The 18,704-nt window shown below is 41.9% G+C and overlaps 2 protein-coding genes across 2 annotated transcripts in view; one reads left to right on the top strand and one right to left on the bottom strand.

Moving 5' to 3' along the window:
• LOC145435012 (uncharacterized) overlaps window positions 1-18,704 on the bottom strand; it is a 544,696-nt gene that overhangs the window by 284,096 nt on the left and 241,896 nt on the right. The window lies entirely within an intron of this gene.
• Window positions 12,891-13,685, top strand: LOC145436547 (uncharacterized). Its single transcript, XM_080313908.1, has one exon. The coding sequence runs from the start codon at window positions 12,891-12,893 to the stop codon at window positions 13,683-13,685; it is 795 nt and encodes a 264-aa protein (XP_080170034.1).

Genomic DNA, 18,704 nt, shown 5'->3' with positions numbered 1-18,704 from the left:
AAATTAACATTGGACAAAATCTGTCAAATCTCGAATCTCTTCGTAGCGCAGCGCGCGAAACATATACCGACAATATTTGCAACACGTTTCCGTGAATGCAGTAATTTATTATGGTCCATGTTAAATTAATTGTGCGTACTTTTACACCGCCAATTCCACGTTAAAATACTCCCGTCACGCTAGCTCTGATTATTTTTCGTAAAACGTTTCGAGCTGGGTATTTTATCCTGCAGCACACAGCGTCGCGTCGAAATCGAAGAAAGAGGCATACTGCACCACTGTTGAGTGTGAGAGTCCTTGATACAAGATGTTTTGAAGCTTTTTGGTCATAATGATTAACTAAATATATGTGTATTCGAGAGCTACATGAACAAATCTTTAGAATATTTCAGCGTCGCATCATAGAGGATGATACTGTTAAGTGCAGTGACTTACAACTTAACATGAACGATATGGACTGTTTTCTTGGGAATACATTCATGTTGAAGTTTATAACTGAGTGTCCACTAAATTCAATGTCAGCAAAGATCTCTACCACGATCTCAGTTGATTAACTGGTCACAGAAAGCAATAAAACAAAACCCAATACAATTAACGTCCCCGTATTACCACCCGCAGTGGTGAATTCGGGATGTGTACATCGGGCTCTAACCAGATGGTATGAGCCCGCTTCCGATGGTTGTTATAACGACTTTGATTTGATCCCGAAGGTAGTAGGATTACATACAATTATTATAGCGTTAATTAGTAGAATGATCCTCGGGCGCGATCAGCCATTTTCAATAGTGAAATTCCCACCCGAAAAGACCGACCGAGCTCCGAACTCTTACCTAATTTTTTACTACCGTCCTTGCAATATGGGATGGGGGAGCGCCAGAACTAGGCAATTTTTAAAAGGGACGCTGTAGGAAAAAGGTTAAGAACCACCGATATAGAGTATAGGTTACCTGGCTGAACATCGGCTTGAGAGCGCCGGTACCGTGCATCTGCTTACCGCAAATGAAAACCCGTCGTTTTTAAAACAAATCTCCTTGATACTATCGACCGACAATCATCTAAATTTCATTATCCACTTTCCTACCGTTTAGACAGTACACCAGTAGTAATATGCTAGAAATTCCGCAAAGGTCAAGAAGCGTATGACTTCGGGACCATATAGATTCATGGAGTGGAGGGTACCATTCACGAAAACCCTTTAGCTGCAGCCCGAATACGGTGTCTTTAATTTATAAACTACATACAGTACTTCGGTCGCAGTGCCCCTATTTCACTAACGGCAATTATCAATATTTTCATTATTGTATTGTACCTTCCTAATACACCGAAGTTTTAATTTCACTATACCAAATATTATTACACATTTTAGCATGTAGCTCCTATAAAAGCAGCGCACTTTGTGGCAACTGCTAAAAGTATTCAAACTAATTACTTGAGTACTTATCACACCTTCATTTTGTACTTCCGCAGTTTTTACATGTCCTGTACATAGCGACTTTTAGACTTGCTTTTGAGAGGAAATTTAGTCGAGAAGCGATTTTGATTGTTAACACACGAGTCCTCTACTAGAGCTGTGTTGTTCAACCTTTTTGGGTGTGGGGAACCGTTAAAGTGGTTATGATGAACTCATGCACCCTGTTTACTTGAAAACATGGAAGCAAAGTGATTTTGCGCGCTTATGTTGCTACAACAGTAACATATTCACTCGAGGCAAAACGTATGTATATAATTTGCAAAGGCGGTGGAGAACGGATTCGCTGGGAATAAATAGACCGACTGCTGCTGCCAATCTGAATACGGTAGAATGGCCTAGCGTGCCACAATTACCAGCATACACAATACACACGCATTGCAATAATACCTATAGGTATGCTCGATCTAGGTCTATCGCAAGAGTTCCTGAAACTCTGGCGTTTGGCTTACAGCATTCCGAGGCTTACATTTTCGATATGTTATGAAAGAATGTCCACTACACAAAGAAATATTTAGGAAACGAATCATCTCCGTAAAAATATGCAACTGCCTAGTCTTTGTGTCAAATCGTCAAGTTGGGCCCTGATTAACGGATTCGAAAATCTGCTGAATAGGCCTACTACCGAAAATCATTCTTTTGTTGCAAGGATCACACTTCATTATCGTTCCAAGCGCTGGTGGAGTTGCGCTGTCATTTTGTTCTGTTCCTTTACCATATCATACGGCACGGCGTTTGAGTTTGCGACGCGTACTATATAGCAGGCAGGGGTAGGAAACCTATGGGTCGCGACTAGGGCTGGGCAAAATCGAGTACCTGAGTGATTCGATTCTGAATCACGTATTATGCTTCGAGTCGAGTCGAGTATTCGAGTATCACACATTATGACGTCATAACAGAATGTAATATGTCAAAGTTCAAATATGTACCTTTTATGCCACAGCAAAGAATATAATGCCTGTTATCCACCACATTAAAGATGCTTTGATATTTTTTCGACCATACCGATTTCATTGCACTTCGTGACAAGGTTATGGGATGATTATGACTTCGAAAATGTGTTATTTCACGTAAGCTTTGTAGCTTTGTACTATGTTTCGTATGCTTCAATGCAGCCAATCAGTGTTTTGAGCCTTCCACATTGGAAACTAGCACCAAAACTATAATTCTCGTTGATAAATTAACTTTCAGTGGCGAGGAGCTTGTAATTTCAGTACTCGAAAATATCGTCTTTTACTACTCGACTCGAATCATTAAAATTAATACTCGATTCAGATTCGAGTAGCCTACTCGAATCATTGTGCCCAGCCCTAGTCGCGACCCCAATATGTCGACTATGGGGAATCAAGATAGTCGTAGTTGGAACTCAGGTAGGTGTAAAAGCAACGCTCCAAGTTTATTCTCAAGTACAAGTACTAGCAGCGACTTTGAATTACAGTAAGTGAATATACGCTAGGCATAGTTTTGCCTAAAAACTGAAAACTAGCAAGTGGATGTAGTCTAGTCTAGATTGAAAAAAGCCTATACTTCCGTTCAAAATTCATCTTGGTAAAAGTTAGTGGTTTAGGATTATGGTAGGGTTACCATACGTCCTATTTTAAGAGGATTTGTTCTCTTTTTCGACTGTTTTGAAGGTGTCCTCGGAGGACACCCAAATGTCCTATTTTTTGAGAATTTTGGTTAAATATAGGGCAAAATTCGACTGATATACAGGACATCATCACTGAAGTAACGATCCGGCGGCTATTTCGGGAGCTGAGCGGTAAAGTTGACCATTTTTTTAGTCAACCAACGGAAAATTCAACAAATGTGTGAATTTCTGGAGCCGAGTCGGAAAAATGACTTTTTTTAGGCAATCAACCACAAAGTCTGGAAAAATTTATCATTATTATATTCTTTACTCACAGTAAAACTGGCAAATACACACATAATCTGGGGAGCAACCTGCCCCCAAAGGAAAATGGCGAGATTGGAGCAAATTTTTAAAATTTCAGTAATACATTCAAATTGTTATTCCTATGCAATACATGGAGAAGTCAGATTATAGAATTGCAGCAGATGAAGAATTGGCATGGGGTACAGAGCAGAGGTAGAGATGATTGAAAATGAAGAATCGAAATTACAGAAATTATGGTGTGATTCACAAGTGTAATTTTAGTCCAGTGATGCATTCAAGGCCTTCCGAAGAATGTGCACAGTGCCCAATAATGTGATCTTTTGGATCATGTCGAATCGAACGTTACCCGGAATTTGTTAGATATGTCTCATGAGTTTTTTGCTTGCGACCCCTGTAGCGCCAATGACTATCGGTACAATGTTTATTTTGCATCGCCACGGTCTGCGTATTTGGACTGTTTTTCTGCTTCTTTTTGCAGTATGTTGTGATCAGATGGGACAGCCAGTTCAATGAACAAGCATTCTCTTTTCTTTTTTAGTTGACCATTATATCCGGGCGGTTGCTCCCGATTTCGCGGTCAGTAAAACTGCATGGTACAACTCACAGAATGTTTACTTGTTCGTTTTCTGTCACTGGTGCTGGGCTGTAATCGTACCAATTTTTGTCGAAGTGGTGATGTTGAAATGTTTGCATAATTCAAGATGAATGTAGTGACCAATCCTATTGTGTCTCCATGTGTATTCGCTAGCTGCAAGTGCACAACAGCCGGACATGAGATGTGCTACAGTTTCATTTTGGTTGTGGCACATTCTGCATTTGCCGTCCGTGTTTTGCTTCAGAATTCTTTTGCGATACTATTTTGTAGGAAGCGATTAATCTTGTGCTGCGAAAATGAATTCTTCGCTTGCCGGTTTCAGGCCAGAGCTGGATAGCCAGGTCCATGAAAGCTCGTCTACATGGGGCTGTGAAGTTAACTTCTTGTGCTGTCCATGGAGAGGTATCGACTCCCATATCGTTTCTCTCAATTTGAGTGTTGCGTTTTTGTATTGAACTCGTGCTGCTTTTGCTATTGTTGTGGGTTTGGCAACAGTGTTTTCAGCAGTGTACAGGTTAGCTGTTTCCATGTTGACTTCTCTGACGTACTTGTCGTGTCGATAGCTCAGAGATTTTGTTTTGCGCTGTTTGTCTTCCTGTACAATGAGTTTGCAGTAAATGTTATCGTTGTTGTTGATGTACTGTGACAAGCCGATGATTTCTGTTTTGAAAGTTTGTTCAATTTCCTGTAGTTATCTACCACCTTTTTTTCTGGGGATGTACATTGTACAGTCCTTGTGTATCAGATTTTGGGTGATCCATGTGGTGCATTGTCATCAGTTTTCTCGTCTTTGTGTCAAATTTTTTAATTTCATTTTAGCGCCAGTTCACCACACCAATATTGTAATCCTATATTTTAAATCTTAAAATTCTGTAAAGGTGTCCTCTTTTCAGATTCCCAAAATATGGTATCCCTAATTAAAGTGATCTTAAGTAGAAATCGAAGCAGTCTAATAAGCACTTGAGTAGGTAGAAGTACTTTGTTACTGTCTAATAGACCATCTCTGTCCGTGACAGGGACGACGGGTGCTACGATTTTCTTGGATTCAGATTTCAACATTAAAAGCGGAAACAGGATCCTGATATCAGTGTCAGATATGGTGAGCTTGTATTCACACATAAGAATAACAGTTTACCATTACATTGTTCGCAAAAATTCATGAGCCATCATCGGGTGAGCTATTTATACTCAACTGCTTTTATGCCGCCTTACTACATTGAAGGTCGTGAGCCGTGACAATCACCGCCCCTGATTAGCACCGAAAATAACTTAGTTGTATTCATTCCGACGAGCGTATTGAAGCTAGTTCGCAGAAAACTGCCTTGAGATTTAGAATTAATTGTAACCCTATCGACGTTTTTTTACTATGTGGACAAATGAGTTGATACTTGACTTTTTATCAGCACGAAAACTTTGCAAGCCTCAGAAAAACCAAATAGTCACTCACTAAGTTTGTAAAGTCAATTGGCCATCAGGGGGTCGTTTAATATCACCGCGAACTTCTTCAAGTCAAAGTGTAATAAAGCATTGGTGTTCTGCTAAAATGAATGAAAACAGGTATATGATAGTGACCGACTATCAAGAATTGAATTAAGTTAATAACTAGATGATAGTGACTTTTGAAAGGAGGAAGATCAACCAGAGGTGATGTTCCTCGAGAGTCCTATCGTTGTAGAACCGAAGGTCACTACATCCAAATAACTAAAGGGTAGTGTGCTTCCGTTGAAAGTAGAAAACAGCGTCCACAGCTTTTAACAGTAAATTCATATTGATTGAGTCGACGAAATCAACGCGTGCCTCTTATCAAGAGCAACCGGCACGATAAAGGATGCAGAACAGAGATCAACCGGCACGATAAAGGATACAGAACAGAGATCAACCGGCACGATAAAGGATACAGAACAGAGATAGATTCAAAACCAAATGGCGAATTGTGACGCAATAACGAAAATTTACAAATAACATGAATGGAAATTCAACGATAGCAACAATGCAGCGTATGCTGCAACACGCAACTTGAAAAAACTAGTACGCATGAGGTATAAAATACAAATACTACGAGACAATGCAGCATCACGGAAAAAAAATTGAACAAAAACACGGACAAAACACAGTTAAGCAACGACTAGTGTGAGATTTTAAGATTATACAAGAATTCTTTCTGGCGACAAAATACCTGGTTGTTTGGTTTGATAAAAGTGGATTATTAAGCTGTCAAATGAAATATGGATCTACCCTTCGATAACACTGAAAACATGTCGTCTGAATAGTTCAAGGCGCAATACGGGTGGTCTATCAAATGCTGGCCAAATGAAGAATTGCATGCCACTATTTGGCGGTACGAATGGGATTTCGATGCGCGTTTACGTTGCTGAGTGAAATTTTCCGAATCAAGAGACTGCGATGCCGATCTTATCCGACGGCTTTTAATGCCATTTTAGAAGGATATGGACACGACTGTAACAATTCTATCCAAGAGTCACGGCCGCACATTTCTTTATGATCAAATCGTAATCATTTATGAAATCCTCACCGCGCAACGGCCCCCAGAGTTTGGGAACCGGTGCTCCGGATCATCACAAACCATCTAACCTTAGTATAGGATAGGTAGAGCTATACAGGTTTTTGTAAAGGGCAGGTAGTGGTTTATTCGAGAAGAATTGAATTACAATATCTACACTATTCCAAGTACGGAAGTTCGTTGCTTACCTTTCCGTCACGCTGAGAGAGTACCGTAAACAGATGAGTGGGTAGCATTTCTGCTAAACCAAATAGAGCCACATACCGTGACTTCACCGTCCTTTTGTCACTTACTTTTGTCGTATTCTAGCTCGCTCACGACGCGATGACAATTGGAGTTGGGGTATAGTGTTGCAACGACCATGAGCTTTCGTACTCTAGGCAGAGATGAGCATGGATTAGGATTAGGTTTTGAAAAAACAGGATTTGTGAAATTTTGTCGGATTTGGATTGGATTTGGATTAGACATTTTATTCAGAACGGATTACGATTTGGATTGGATTTATCTATTTTCTGGGAGATTGAAATGTCGTGTGGCGAATGGCGACAAACTTTATTCAAATCAGTTATTAATGTACTTATGGTTACTAGGTTATCCTGAATCAAGTGAATCGTTGGTTGTAAAAGAAAATTTTCGAATCCCTCCATTGCATAAATTAGTTTTTTTCTGAATTTCCAGTTGGAATCGGATTAGGATTGGACATGGACTTGAATATGAAAAAGTTATGGATTAGGATTTGGATTTGAAGGTTCGGATTTGGATTGGATTAGGACATAAAATTTCAAATCCGCTCATCTCTGACTCTAGGAGATTGATGCAGGATTGAGTTGAGATATTTGCAAGGTTATTTAGTTATTCCCAGTATCAGTCGATATCAGTAAGTATCAGTCGTTTGAAGATTGATTTTTAAGGACATTACTAGAAACTGGAAATGTGGTGTATATCGAATTTACACCCCGCATTACGCACCATTCCAATTACAATTGAATAGTATATTCATATTGAAATAAACCCGAATATCTTCGGCTGACACGATTCTGACTAGGCTACTATATTCAATTGTATATTGAGGTTCTGTACCTCCAAGAAGCTCTTCAAACATTGCAATTACTGAAATACATCCGAATCTAAGACATCATTCGTTATGGAGATATATCCCAAGGTGTAGTGTGTTCATCATTCATCATCATTGGTTTATTAGCAATTTTATCAGTTCAATACACCACAAAAATGCGATACAATGAAAAGACAGGAAGATGTCGAAGCCACAAGGAGTAGTCTATGGAATCTGACACCCACCTTGGCCTAGGCGATGTAAAGAGGAGGCATGCACACTGAATGAAAGTAAGGAAGATAGTATAGAAGAAGAATGCGACAAGAAATAGGGCGGCATGTCATGGGAAGCGAGATCGATAGGTCAGTCGTGGTCCGGTAGTCTTGAGGATGGACTGTATTTATTTAGTAGTAATAGCTTGTATTTCGACTTGAATGTGGACATGCTGGTCGACTGTCGGATGGCCGGCGGGATACTGTTCCACACATCAGGTCCGGCATATTTGATGGAGCGATGATCTTTTCGGTCGATCATATGATATTTGGACGACGCGGACGCGCGTGTGTTGTACTTGTGCGCTTTTGATTCAGAGGTAAAGAAGTCATTGAAATATTCGGGGCAACGACCGCAGTGAAACTGATACATAAACTTGGCGATTTCTAGTTTCCGCATATCTTCTATGTTTAGGACGCCGAATCTCTTCAGCAGCGACTTATTGGATGGGCAGCCAGGCCCCTTTGGGGACCTAGCTATGATTCGGAGCACTTTATGCTGTAGTTTCTGCAGTGGCTTGAGTGCAGTTTTACTGGCAGCCCCCCAACAGAGGATTCCATAATGTAACTTCGATTGGATTAAGGATTTAAAGAGTATCAGAAGAACCCATGCTGGCATGAAGCGCCCAAGGCTGTAGAACAGGCCGCACTTCGGTGATAATTTAGTTTCTAGGGACTGAATATGACTCTTCCATGACATGTTCGAGTCCAGTAAAACTCCGAGATATTTGGCATTATCTGTGTTGGAAACGGGCTGACCAGCGATATTAACGGTTAGGTTATTTTTTGAATTAACTGTCAGCAATTGCGATTTCGAGGCGTTTATGCAAAGGTTGTTCTGGGCCGTCCACTCATGGACTTTGGGCATTTGGTCACCAGTCAGGGCATCCAGCTCTGCCGTCGAAGATGAGGAAGAGAGGAGGTGAGTATCATCAGCGAACAGTGTGGTGTTCAATGAGGAGGTTTCAAAAATGTCGTTGACATATAAGGTGAAAAGGACCGGTCCAAGTACTGAGCCCTGGGGCACACCACAGGTCACCGGGTGAGGAGAGGACAAGGTGTCTGAGATCGCAACCATTTGTTGGCGTCCAGTGAGGTAACTTTTCATGAGCTCAAGTTGTGGGCCCCGAAGTCCGTAACGCGCCAATTTCGAGATGAGAATTTTATGATGTACGCAGTCAAACGCTTTTTTTAGGTCGAGAAAAATGCTACATCCCACATTTCGCTTCTCTGAGATATCATAGTACTGTTCGGCCACTGTTAGGAGGGCATGAGCGGTTTGGTGTTTGTTTCGGAAGCCAAATTGTTGAGGTGAAATGACAGACATTTTGGCGAGGAATGAGGACAGGCGGGAAAGGAGCAACTTTTCGAATACAATCCCGATGCATGGGAGAACGGATATCGGACGGTAGTTGGTGACATTAGTTCTATCCCCAGCTTTGTGTACAGGGACTACTCTGGCTTTTTTTAGATAGCTTGGGTAGACTCCATTTTCTATCATGAAGTTGAAAAAATGGGCCATGTATTGACCGATATGCAGGCTTATCATTTTTAAAAACCATGATGGGATTTGGTTATAGCCGTCGGCCTTGTGCGATTTCAGTTTGTGGATGGCTACTTCTACTTCGTATTTGGTCGTAGGTTCAAGCACAATTGACTGGGATATCGATCTCACCTCTGACCTGGCCGACACAGGTCTTGTAATAGAAGAAGCAATATTTGGGCCTACGTTACAAAAATATTCATTGAAGTGATTCGCGATGGCCGCCGGGTCTGAAAGTTTGTTCCGGTATCCGAATTCACAATTTCCGAAACAGACTTATGGCCTTTTTTTCGATGTAGGAGAGAGTTAAGTCCTGACCATGTTTTTCGAGTGTCCTTTATGTGTCTGTTGAAAAATCTCTCATTGTACTTTGCTTTTGCCTTGGAAATGAGATGCACGGTGCGATTCCTGAAACGTCGAAATCTTTCTCGTTCATGTTCTGGGCAGTTCTTGGTGTCTAATCGGTTATGCCACCGGTTACGTTTACGGATAAGTTGAATCAGCTTTGTTGTTGTGCTCTGTTTACTTGTAACACCTTTTTGGAATTCTTGGGGTGGTACATCAATCAACCAATCAGGTTTATTATTATTTTCATCGTTTCAAAACATCACAAGACTGCGATTCAATGAAAAGATAGGAAGGTGTCGAAACAACTTGGAGTAGCCTTTAAGATCAGACACCCACCTTAGCCTATGCGAAGTAAATAAGAGGCATGCACACTGAATGAAAAGTAATGCAGAGAATATAAGACGCAAACGACAAAATGAGGTGGCATGTGGCGAAGGGCGAGGTCGATGATAGGTCGTGGTCCGGTAATCCTGAAAACTGGCTAGTATTGATTTAGAAAAAATTGCTTATATTTTGACTTGAATGTGGACATGCTCGACGACTGTCGGATAGCCGGCGGGATGCTGTTGCACAATTGGGGTCCATCATACTTAATAGAGCAATGCGTTTTCTTGTATTCAGTCCTGATCATATGGTAGTTGCTCTTCGTTGACGCGCGTTTGCTGTACTTGTGCGCTTTTGTCTCCGAGGTGAAGTAGTCGTTGAAATTTAAAGGACATTGACCGCAATGGAACTGATACATAAACTTGGCAATTTCTAGCTTCCTCATATCTTCTAAGTTCAGAACACCAAATCTTTTAAGAAGCGATTTATCAGTTGCACATCCAGGCCCCCGTGGGGCTTTGGCAATGATACGGATGATCCGATGTTGAAGTTTTTTCAGTGGGTCAATTGTATTCTTGCAGGCAGCACCCCAACAAAGAATTCCGTATTGTAACTTTGATAGGAATAGAGTGTTGAAGAGTATCAACAGCACGCCGACTGGCAGAGTGTAGCTAAGGCGGCGAAACAGAGCACATACCTTCGATAGTTGTGGTTTGAGTGATTGTATGTGACTCTTCCAGGACATGTCCGAATACAAGTAAAACACCAAGGTATTTGGCATTTTTAGTGTTGGAAATTGGTTGGTCAGCGATGTCAACGGTTAGGTTATCGCAGGAGTTCACGACCAATAATTGGGATTTCGCAGCGTTAACCCGAAGGCTATTATGGGACGTCCACTCATGCACTTTGGCATTTGATCACGGGTGACGGAAAAAGCATGACCCACACATTGGCGGGTAATCAGACATGGGACCCGCTGTCGCCAAATCCCTATGGTGATTGCAGCGATGTGAAATTGTATTCCAAGATATAGTCTAATGAGCCAACACCTTTGTTCTACGTCACATATGATATATCCATATTACTGCTAGCAGTGCGTTACGCCACTAGTGTTACATGTGATGAGCTTCTGCTGTGATTCGCAAATATTATGGTAACTAGTTTATGTTCGATGATAAGGCAATCTACACCGCCGACACATATCACAAAGAAATTCGGGATAGAATTGGTGGATCAGTGGTGTTTAAATGAATGATTTCATTCAAAGTAATCGGAATCTAAACGTCGGAAAATATCCACACATCAAAAATGATTATAGATTATAATAGAATTAAATAGTATATTCATATTGAAATGAACCCGAATATTTTCGGCTGACACTCGTCAGGGGTAATCGTCAGCAACTAGTACCGCCGATACGTAGATGATACATTTGTCATTTTCAGGAATGAATCGGAGTGTGACCAATTTCTCATTCGCTTAAACTCGCTTCACCCGGCCTTGCAATTCACAATAGAAAAAAAACGCAATAACTCATTATCATTTCTGGGCGTATTAGTTGAAAAGCGCAATACCAACAAATTTGAAACGTCTGTTTTCAGGAAACCGACATTCGCAGGCCAATACCTTCGCTGGAATTCATTTAGTCCTCGGCGCAGAAAAATTAACCTCATAGGCACACTCGTGCATAGAGCGTTGATGATATGTTCGGGTAACAAACTGAGTTTAGAACTTGACTACATCCGAAAAATCTTACTTGATAACGGTTACCCTGAACACGTCACCAGCCGCGGCATGGAGAGAAAATTAACGCAATTCAACGCAGAAAAACGAACAGAGCCCACCGCACGAACAATAAAAGATGTTTATATCCATCTACCTTGGATTGGCCCCATTTCCACCCGCTTTGAAAAACAATTGATTTCTGCTGTCGGTAAATGTTACGATACAGTCAAAACCAATGTGATTTTTACAACAACACAACTGCTCCCTTCAACACGCAAAGACGTGCTTCCTGCACTTCAACAAAGTAATGTAGTGTACGAATATAGGTGCCACTGTGATTGTGGCTACGTGGGAAGAACGTCAAGACGTCTGCAGGACCGCATAAACCAACATGTCCCCAGATTTATCAGAACACGTGCGTCACGCGATGTGAAAAGCTCACCCTTAACTCATCCACTTAAAATTGATGCTGATCGATCAAAGGCAATTAATTCTGCCATCGGCAAACATCTGTTGGATAATCCGATTTGTGCGAATAATTATCGAGACGACCGATTTCGAATCGTAGGTCGAGGCCGTTCACAATTCCATTTGTGTGCCTTGGAATCAACTTTTATCAAAATACACCAACCAAAACTCTGTCAACAAAAGGAGTTCGTGTATCACCTAAAAATAGTACATTGAACGCTCTCTCATTCGAAATTTCATGCTGGTGACGTCATATTTTGTGATACGATTGTTGATATACAATGTTCTTTCCAATTCTCTACTAGTTGCTGACGATTACCCCTGACGAGTGTCAGCCGAAAATATCCGGGTTCATTTCAATATGAATATACTATTTAATTGTATATTGAAGTTCTGTACCTCCAAGAAGCTCTTCAATTCAGAGATGGAAGTCGGGCCGGGCTTTTCGGGTTCGGGCCGGGCTCGGGCCGGGCTCGGGCCGGGTTCGGGCCCAAAGTTATAAAAATTATCGGGATTTAATCGGGCTGAATATGGCTGAATATGCTATTGATGCTTCAAACATTACGGCAACTACCGACCACGGTGCAAATGTTGTCGCTGCCCTTCGAGTAGGAATGTTGGAAACGTCCGCACGCCTTGACTGTATGGCACAGGTTACACACTTGCTTCTCAACCATGTGGTCACGGGTATGCACTTCACAGTCAGAATTACAATTCATGAAACCATTCGGCGATATATTTGATGTTATGCAATTTAATTCCAAACCAACGATAGGCTACGCCGTACTAGCGTATTATAAGGCGTTTGAACTTGCAAAACCTTGCCAGAATGACTATCCCGTTATCAAGGCCATGAAGACAGAACTTAGACAACTTTTGGACACAGTATATTTTAAATCTTCACTGAAGGCCCATCACTGGCTAGCTATAACCTTTCTCGATCCAAATTTCAAACGATTTGAATTTCTGCCACTTATTAGTAATGAAGAGGTCTCATTCAAGATAAGATTGCTCTCGGACATTGATAAATGGGTAATTGAACACATGGAAAAGGTTGCCGACAATAGCCCAGGAAATCAAGACTATGTTCGATCAGAAGCAAGAGAAATGCGACCAATCGAACTTGATGATCCATTCTCCCAATTTCGCGAAGGTCTTGACAGACATTCTGCTCCAAGCCTCGCTTCGTCTGACAGTATCAAGCGAAACTTTCTTCAGGAACTTCAACGGTACAAGGAATACCAAAATGCATCATCGCACCCCAATCCGCTGGACTTCTGGAGAAACCATGAACGGGACTTTCCAACGCTCTCCAGGGTGGCTAGAAAAATGTTTGCAGCCCAGTGCTCAAGTGCGCAATCCGAAAGAGATTTTTCATCGTGCGGTCTGACCTTGTCGCAGAGACGAACCCGACTGTCTCCAGTAACTGTTGAGGCTATTGAAATAATCAATTCTTCGTATAACGTGTGAATGCAACGCCCTTTGTATGGATGACAGTTGACTTGTATTTAGAACACACTATTTTTTCTCATCTTGACCAATTTCATTCCTTTATTTCTTTAATTTAGTTTAATATTGAACCATTTAATACAGTTCACATTTTGCAAAAAGGATGGTGGAACTAAGTTAACAGTGGGGCTGTTTTCAGTGTATTCTCATTCAGATATATTAAGTTCTCTTGCCATATGCAAGATTGCTATCCAAAGAAAACAAAGTGAGAGCATTGAAAGCGTTGAAAAGCTCGAAATTTCAATCGTATATCAGCTTATTTGCTCGCAACAGTTGAAAATTGCTATTTGAACTTGGTTTCGGGCCGAAACGGGCTCAAAACTCGACCGTCGGGATCGGGCCGGGTTCGGGCTGAACTTGTCGGGTTCGGGCCGGGTTCGGGTCCGGCTCACCCGGCCCGCTTCCATCTCTGCTTCAATTACAATAGAAGTAGTTTCGTAATCATCATGGCATATGCAGTTTAGAATATAAACTTCGGAAACACTTTCGGGCCCCACGAAGAAGATGATCATTGAGCAGTGACCATGTGTGGCCGGTGGCTCAATGTTCGATAGACATGTTTTTAGCGGGCACCAGAATTTTTTATCCACTATTTATGTCAGGCTGTATATGCAAATTTCAGAAGTCGATATAAGAATGTTACGCAACGACCACATATCGGGATCAGTTTGTAACTAACGTGGATAACGCGATTTATATTACTTTCAGGACTAAATGTTAATCAGGTACCGCATTGACAAATAGCGAACCTACTTAAGCACCATTACTTCTTTTAACGATGTCTCAACAACCAACCACAGCAGTATCAAAACCACGGAATAAGTATAGTGGCACAATTTACAAACTTGGAATGGCAGAAATGGGTTTTGGCGTTTTGGTGCTTCTATGTGGAATATCAGCTGCAATAATCACGTCCGTTGTAATAAAACAACGAGATCGACATTCAAACTGGTCATTTAGGAGCATATGGCGCTTATCCTCTCCAGGAATATGGTGCGGAATACTCCTGATCACGTCGGGTGTGTTGGGCGTTGGAATCCAGAGCAAACCGTCGAGATGCCTGTTTATTGCAAACCTGACGATCGCGAATCTCACCTCAATAGTGTTGATCATTGGATTCCTTATGTCGGCAGATGAGGCACAGTATGCCAAATCTTGTTCTCGTCTCGAATTGTTCGTCATTCATGAAGCTACAACTATTTTGTGTCTTCCGGCTTTAATGATAGCTGCCCTACACACAAGTTACGCCTTCAGTGAAGTTTGTTGTGAGTAAAATACTCGCAGCATTGGTAGCAGCACATCGCGCCGATAACGCATCGTCACCACCTTTAGCCACATGCTCCTGCATACATCATTCTGTCTGGAATATGGAGTGCAAAGCAGCCGAGTGACTACCCAGAGACATGCTGTGTAAAATTTACAACTAATTTGGGTTTGCTAAGAATAAATTGGTTTGAAGCGTGTACTTTGATGAAGCGTGTACTTTGATTAATACTTATATACTATCCTATTACAGGCAGAGGTAAGGCAAATGAATTGTATTTAATTAGCACTGTGACTGCGTATGCTCGGGTCCACACCCGAGTTCCGGCAAGAACCTGAACCATCCCTGCTATATCCTTGCGATATAGACTTTAGCTCACGAGGAAATATATTGTGATTGGTTCGAAGCGTGTACTTTGATAAATACTCATATACTATCCTATACAGGCAGAGGTAAGGCAAATGAATTGTATTTAATTAGCACTGTGACTGCGTATGTTCGGGTCCACACCCGAGTTCCAGCAAGAACCTAAACCATCCCTGCTATATCCCTGCGATATAAACTTTAGCTCACGAGGGAATATCGTAATACGGCCTTCTGCTTGTATGGGAAGAGAATGCGTGAGTTTTATAAATCCTATTCGGGTAGTATGGCCTGCACTGCACCGCACATGGACGACAATTGAAGGTTGCACTGATAATGGAGTATCCCATAGTGTTGAATATACAGTGGCTAGTTCGACCACCGGGGACACGGTAAGCTCAACATGCGATGAGAACTGCAAGGGATCAATATTGGGCGACCATCCGCCACTTGCCACAGTAATTTATGACACCTGTTCTTCTGAAAGGCTACCTTTTTCTTTAAGACTATAAATGCAAACTGCTACAACAGCATAGGAAATTATGCTCTTGAAGGAATCCCGTGCGGTTACGTATTAAAATAATATTGCTACGGAGGATATAGTGAGGTGAATAGACTGAATTGTAGCTTCCAAAGACCTGGTGGTATGTAGCGAAAGTTTGGGTCTCGAAGTGGTACGCTAACGACAGCTGAGAACGAAATTGAGCAGTACAATACGCCAGCAACACAGTGACCATATGAATACGATTATAGACCAGATGTAACTGAGCAAGATTTCGAAGCACCATGGATATCAGACAACCTGTCCAGCCTGCAGTCGTAAGGCCGACGTATGTCCAATTTCAATTGGGGGTGTTCAAAAAGTAATTTTTCTCTCAAATCGTACTGGCTACTTGATGAAATTGTTAGGTCACCGAATTTAGGCCTACACACCAAATTTGGTTCAATCCCAGCCAGTAGCTGCATTGCTACAGGAGAAGAAAGTTTCTATTCATTTATCTAAAAATAAATGAATAAATAAAAATTGAAAATTTCTGTTCACCATATGAAAGTGTTAGGTTGTCTATAGAAACGATGCTCACCAAATTTGGTTCAATTCCAACCATTGGAAGCAGAGTTAATGCCGTCGAAAATTTTTGATTACAATAACACCTGCAGCCGAATTCACCAAGTACCGAGTTCCCCGGCAATAAGGAATTAATTGAGAATCAATGGGCAATTCGAAAATAAAAGCATTCACTTTTAATTGGGCACACTTATCGATACGAAATCTGCGATAAAAATCATATTCATAGCATACTCGCACTCGCAATTCTTCATCCTCTACTACCTTCTCTGAGCCATGTGACTCGCCAACAGTCGTGACGTCATCAAATTCTTCAGCGCCCCGAACCCCGTCCCCGATACTTATTAGCCGATTTCCGGTCCGTAAGCCAGTCGCTGTTGCCTTACCCGCTGCCTACGCTTGGCAACCAGTCCCTAGATCGTCTTACCACCCCAACCCAGAAAATTGTGGTCTCCCACCCAAGGGTTGTACTCCCTCTCCATCCCAAACGTTGGTGAAGAGTCGTTTGGCCCCTGTCTCTTCACAAGGCCTTATCCCTTCGCTTTCGGAATTGTTTGAAGTACCTCTGCCCGGCAGTGGGGGCTCTATACTCAAGAGCTCCTTGCCGGGTTGGACTGGGGAAGTCCCTTACCCACCACACGCGATGATCGTGACATAATCAATACTTGTCAATTGTCGATAACATCATAGCTGCACTAGAACGCACTTTACTCCGTGTCATTCTGTGTACAGCATTAAAATTCTGATGCGGCGTTTTAACACTGGAACTGTACTCGTTAACATTAAGCCACACAGCTCAATTCAATTTTTAAATGTGCGATTGTTATTCAACTGTAACTGTAGTAAGAGCAATATGGGCGGATATAACGACGTGATCAATAGAAATTCGATTTGTACCAAATGGCCAATGGTCACATAGACCCGCAAAGTATATCCATTCAATGAAATCACGATTGGTATATCACAGGTAACTGCAGGTGGACCGAATCATCCAGTCCAATTTCCACACAACTTGGAGAAAAGGAATTGCACGCTACGAGTTATTGGGACCGTCCTATCATCGGTGACATCATACATTTTCAAGGAGGCTGGCGCTGCGACATGTACGCAGTCTATTCAGTAATTATTATCGGAGCACTTTTGATCGTCGCCGGTATTCTGGAGGCGCTTAGAAGAGAAAGCCCGTCCGCCGGTCTGTATATGACACACGGGTGGAAGAGGATACTTTCGTCGATAATCAATTTCATAGGATTCGGATGGTCCGCTCTTGGAGTCATCGCTTACACCTTCGTCGCATGGATTGTATTAGTAACTATATTTGGTATGTTGCGCACGGTGTACTGATCTACTATACCGCCATGTATTTCCCAAGCGGACTACTCGTTTCGAAAAAGAGACTAAAACATGGAAGATGACAATTATCAGAACGAGTAATTTATAGGCTGACTGGCTACACCTGATTCGACATATGACAAGCAAGGAACGGCTCGGGACTATGAGTCAAATTCCCTAATTTTCAAGTTATTGCATATGACCTTTGGAAAACCTCTCAGACGCATTGAGATTGTTGTTTGCGTTATTCATGGTGTTTACCGACACCAGGCCAATTTTCTTCATTTTTATTTCGCAGCTGCCGACTTATAACAAGGCCCACCTAAAGACGTTTATAAGACACCGCTTACGCTTACGTGGATGATAGAGCAAGGGGGACCCTAGATAAACCTTCAATACTTAGGCCGGAATTCTGGAGACGACCTCGGTCGGACTCTACCCCCGCAACCCATTGGTGTTGCAATTACAGATGATATAGGGTTGCCATATCTTTGTCACACAAATTCCGGACGCTCGTCAGCGCCCACTAGTGGATTTTAAAATGAGGTATGAGCACATTGTCCAGCAATATGACGTCACACCAGCAAAGGTTTGTCTATCGACTAGAGGTGGTCACAATCCGGTTAAGGAGTATATGGTTGTGTGTTGTAAGTTGTAACCAGGTCCGAAGCCCCATTTTTTCAGCCCATCATCCACAAATAAACACTAATTTTGGGCCCTCCGTAGTGTATAATCGATTTCCAGTAAATTCGGCCCTCGGTCTCTTCGGCCCTCGGTAATTTCGGCCCCCGGTAAATTCGGCCAGGGCCAGGGTAACAATAACAGTTACAATAACATTACCTAACCTTAATCCTAACCTAACCCTAACCTAACCCTAATCATAACCCTAACCCTAACCTAACCCTAATCATAACCCTAATCATAACCCTAACCTCCTAATCACTTGATAATAATA

The sequence above is a fragment of the Botryllus schlosseri genome, chromosome 3 (genome assembly GCF_051294905.1).
Source record: "Botryllus schlosseri isolate E-star chromosome 3, Bs_hap1, whole genome shotgun sequence".
In the NCBI taxonomy this organism is placed as follows: Eukaryota; Metazoa; Chordata; class Ascidiacea; order Stolidobranchia; family Styelidae; genus Botryllus; species Botryllus schlosseri.
This window is presented reverse-complemented; position numbering and strand designations above follow the sequence as displayed.

Bases quoted from the DNA above. Each gene is read 5' to 3' on its own strand.
- LOC145436547 (XM_080313908.1), top strand. From the start codon at position 12,891: ATGTGGTCACGGGTATGCACTTCACAGTCAGAATTACAATTCATGAAA.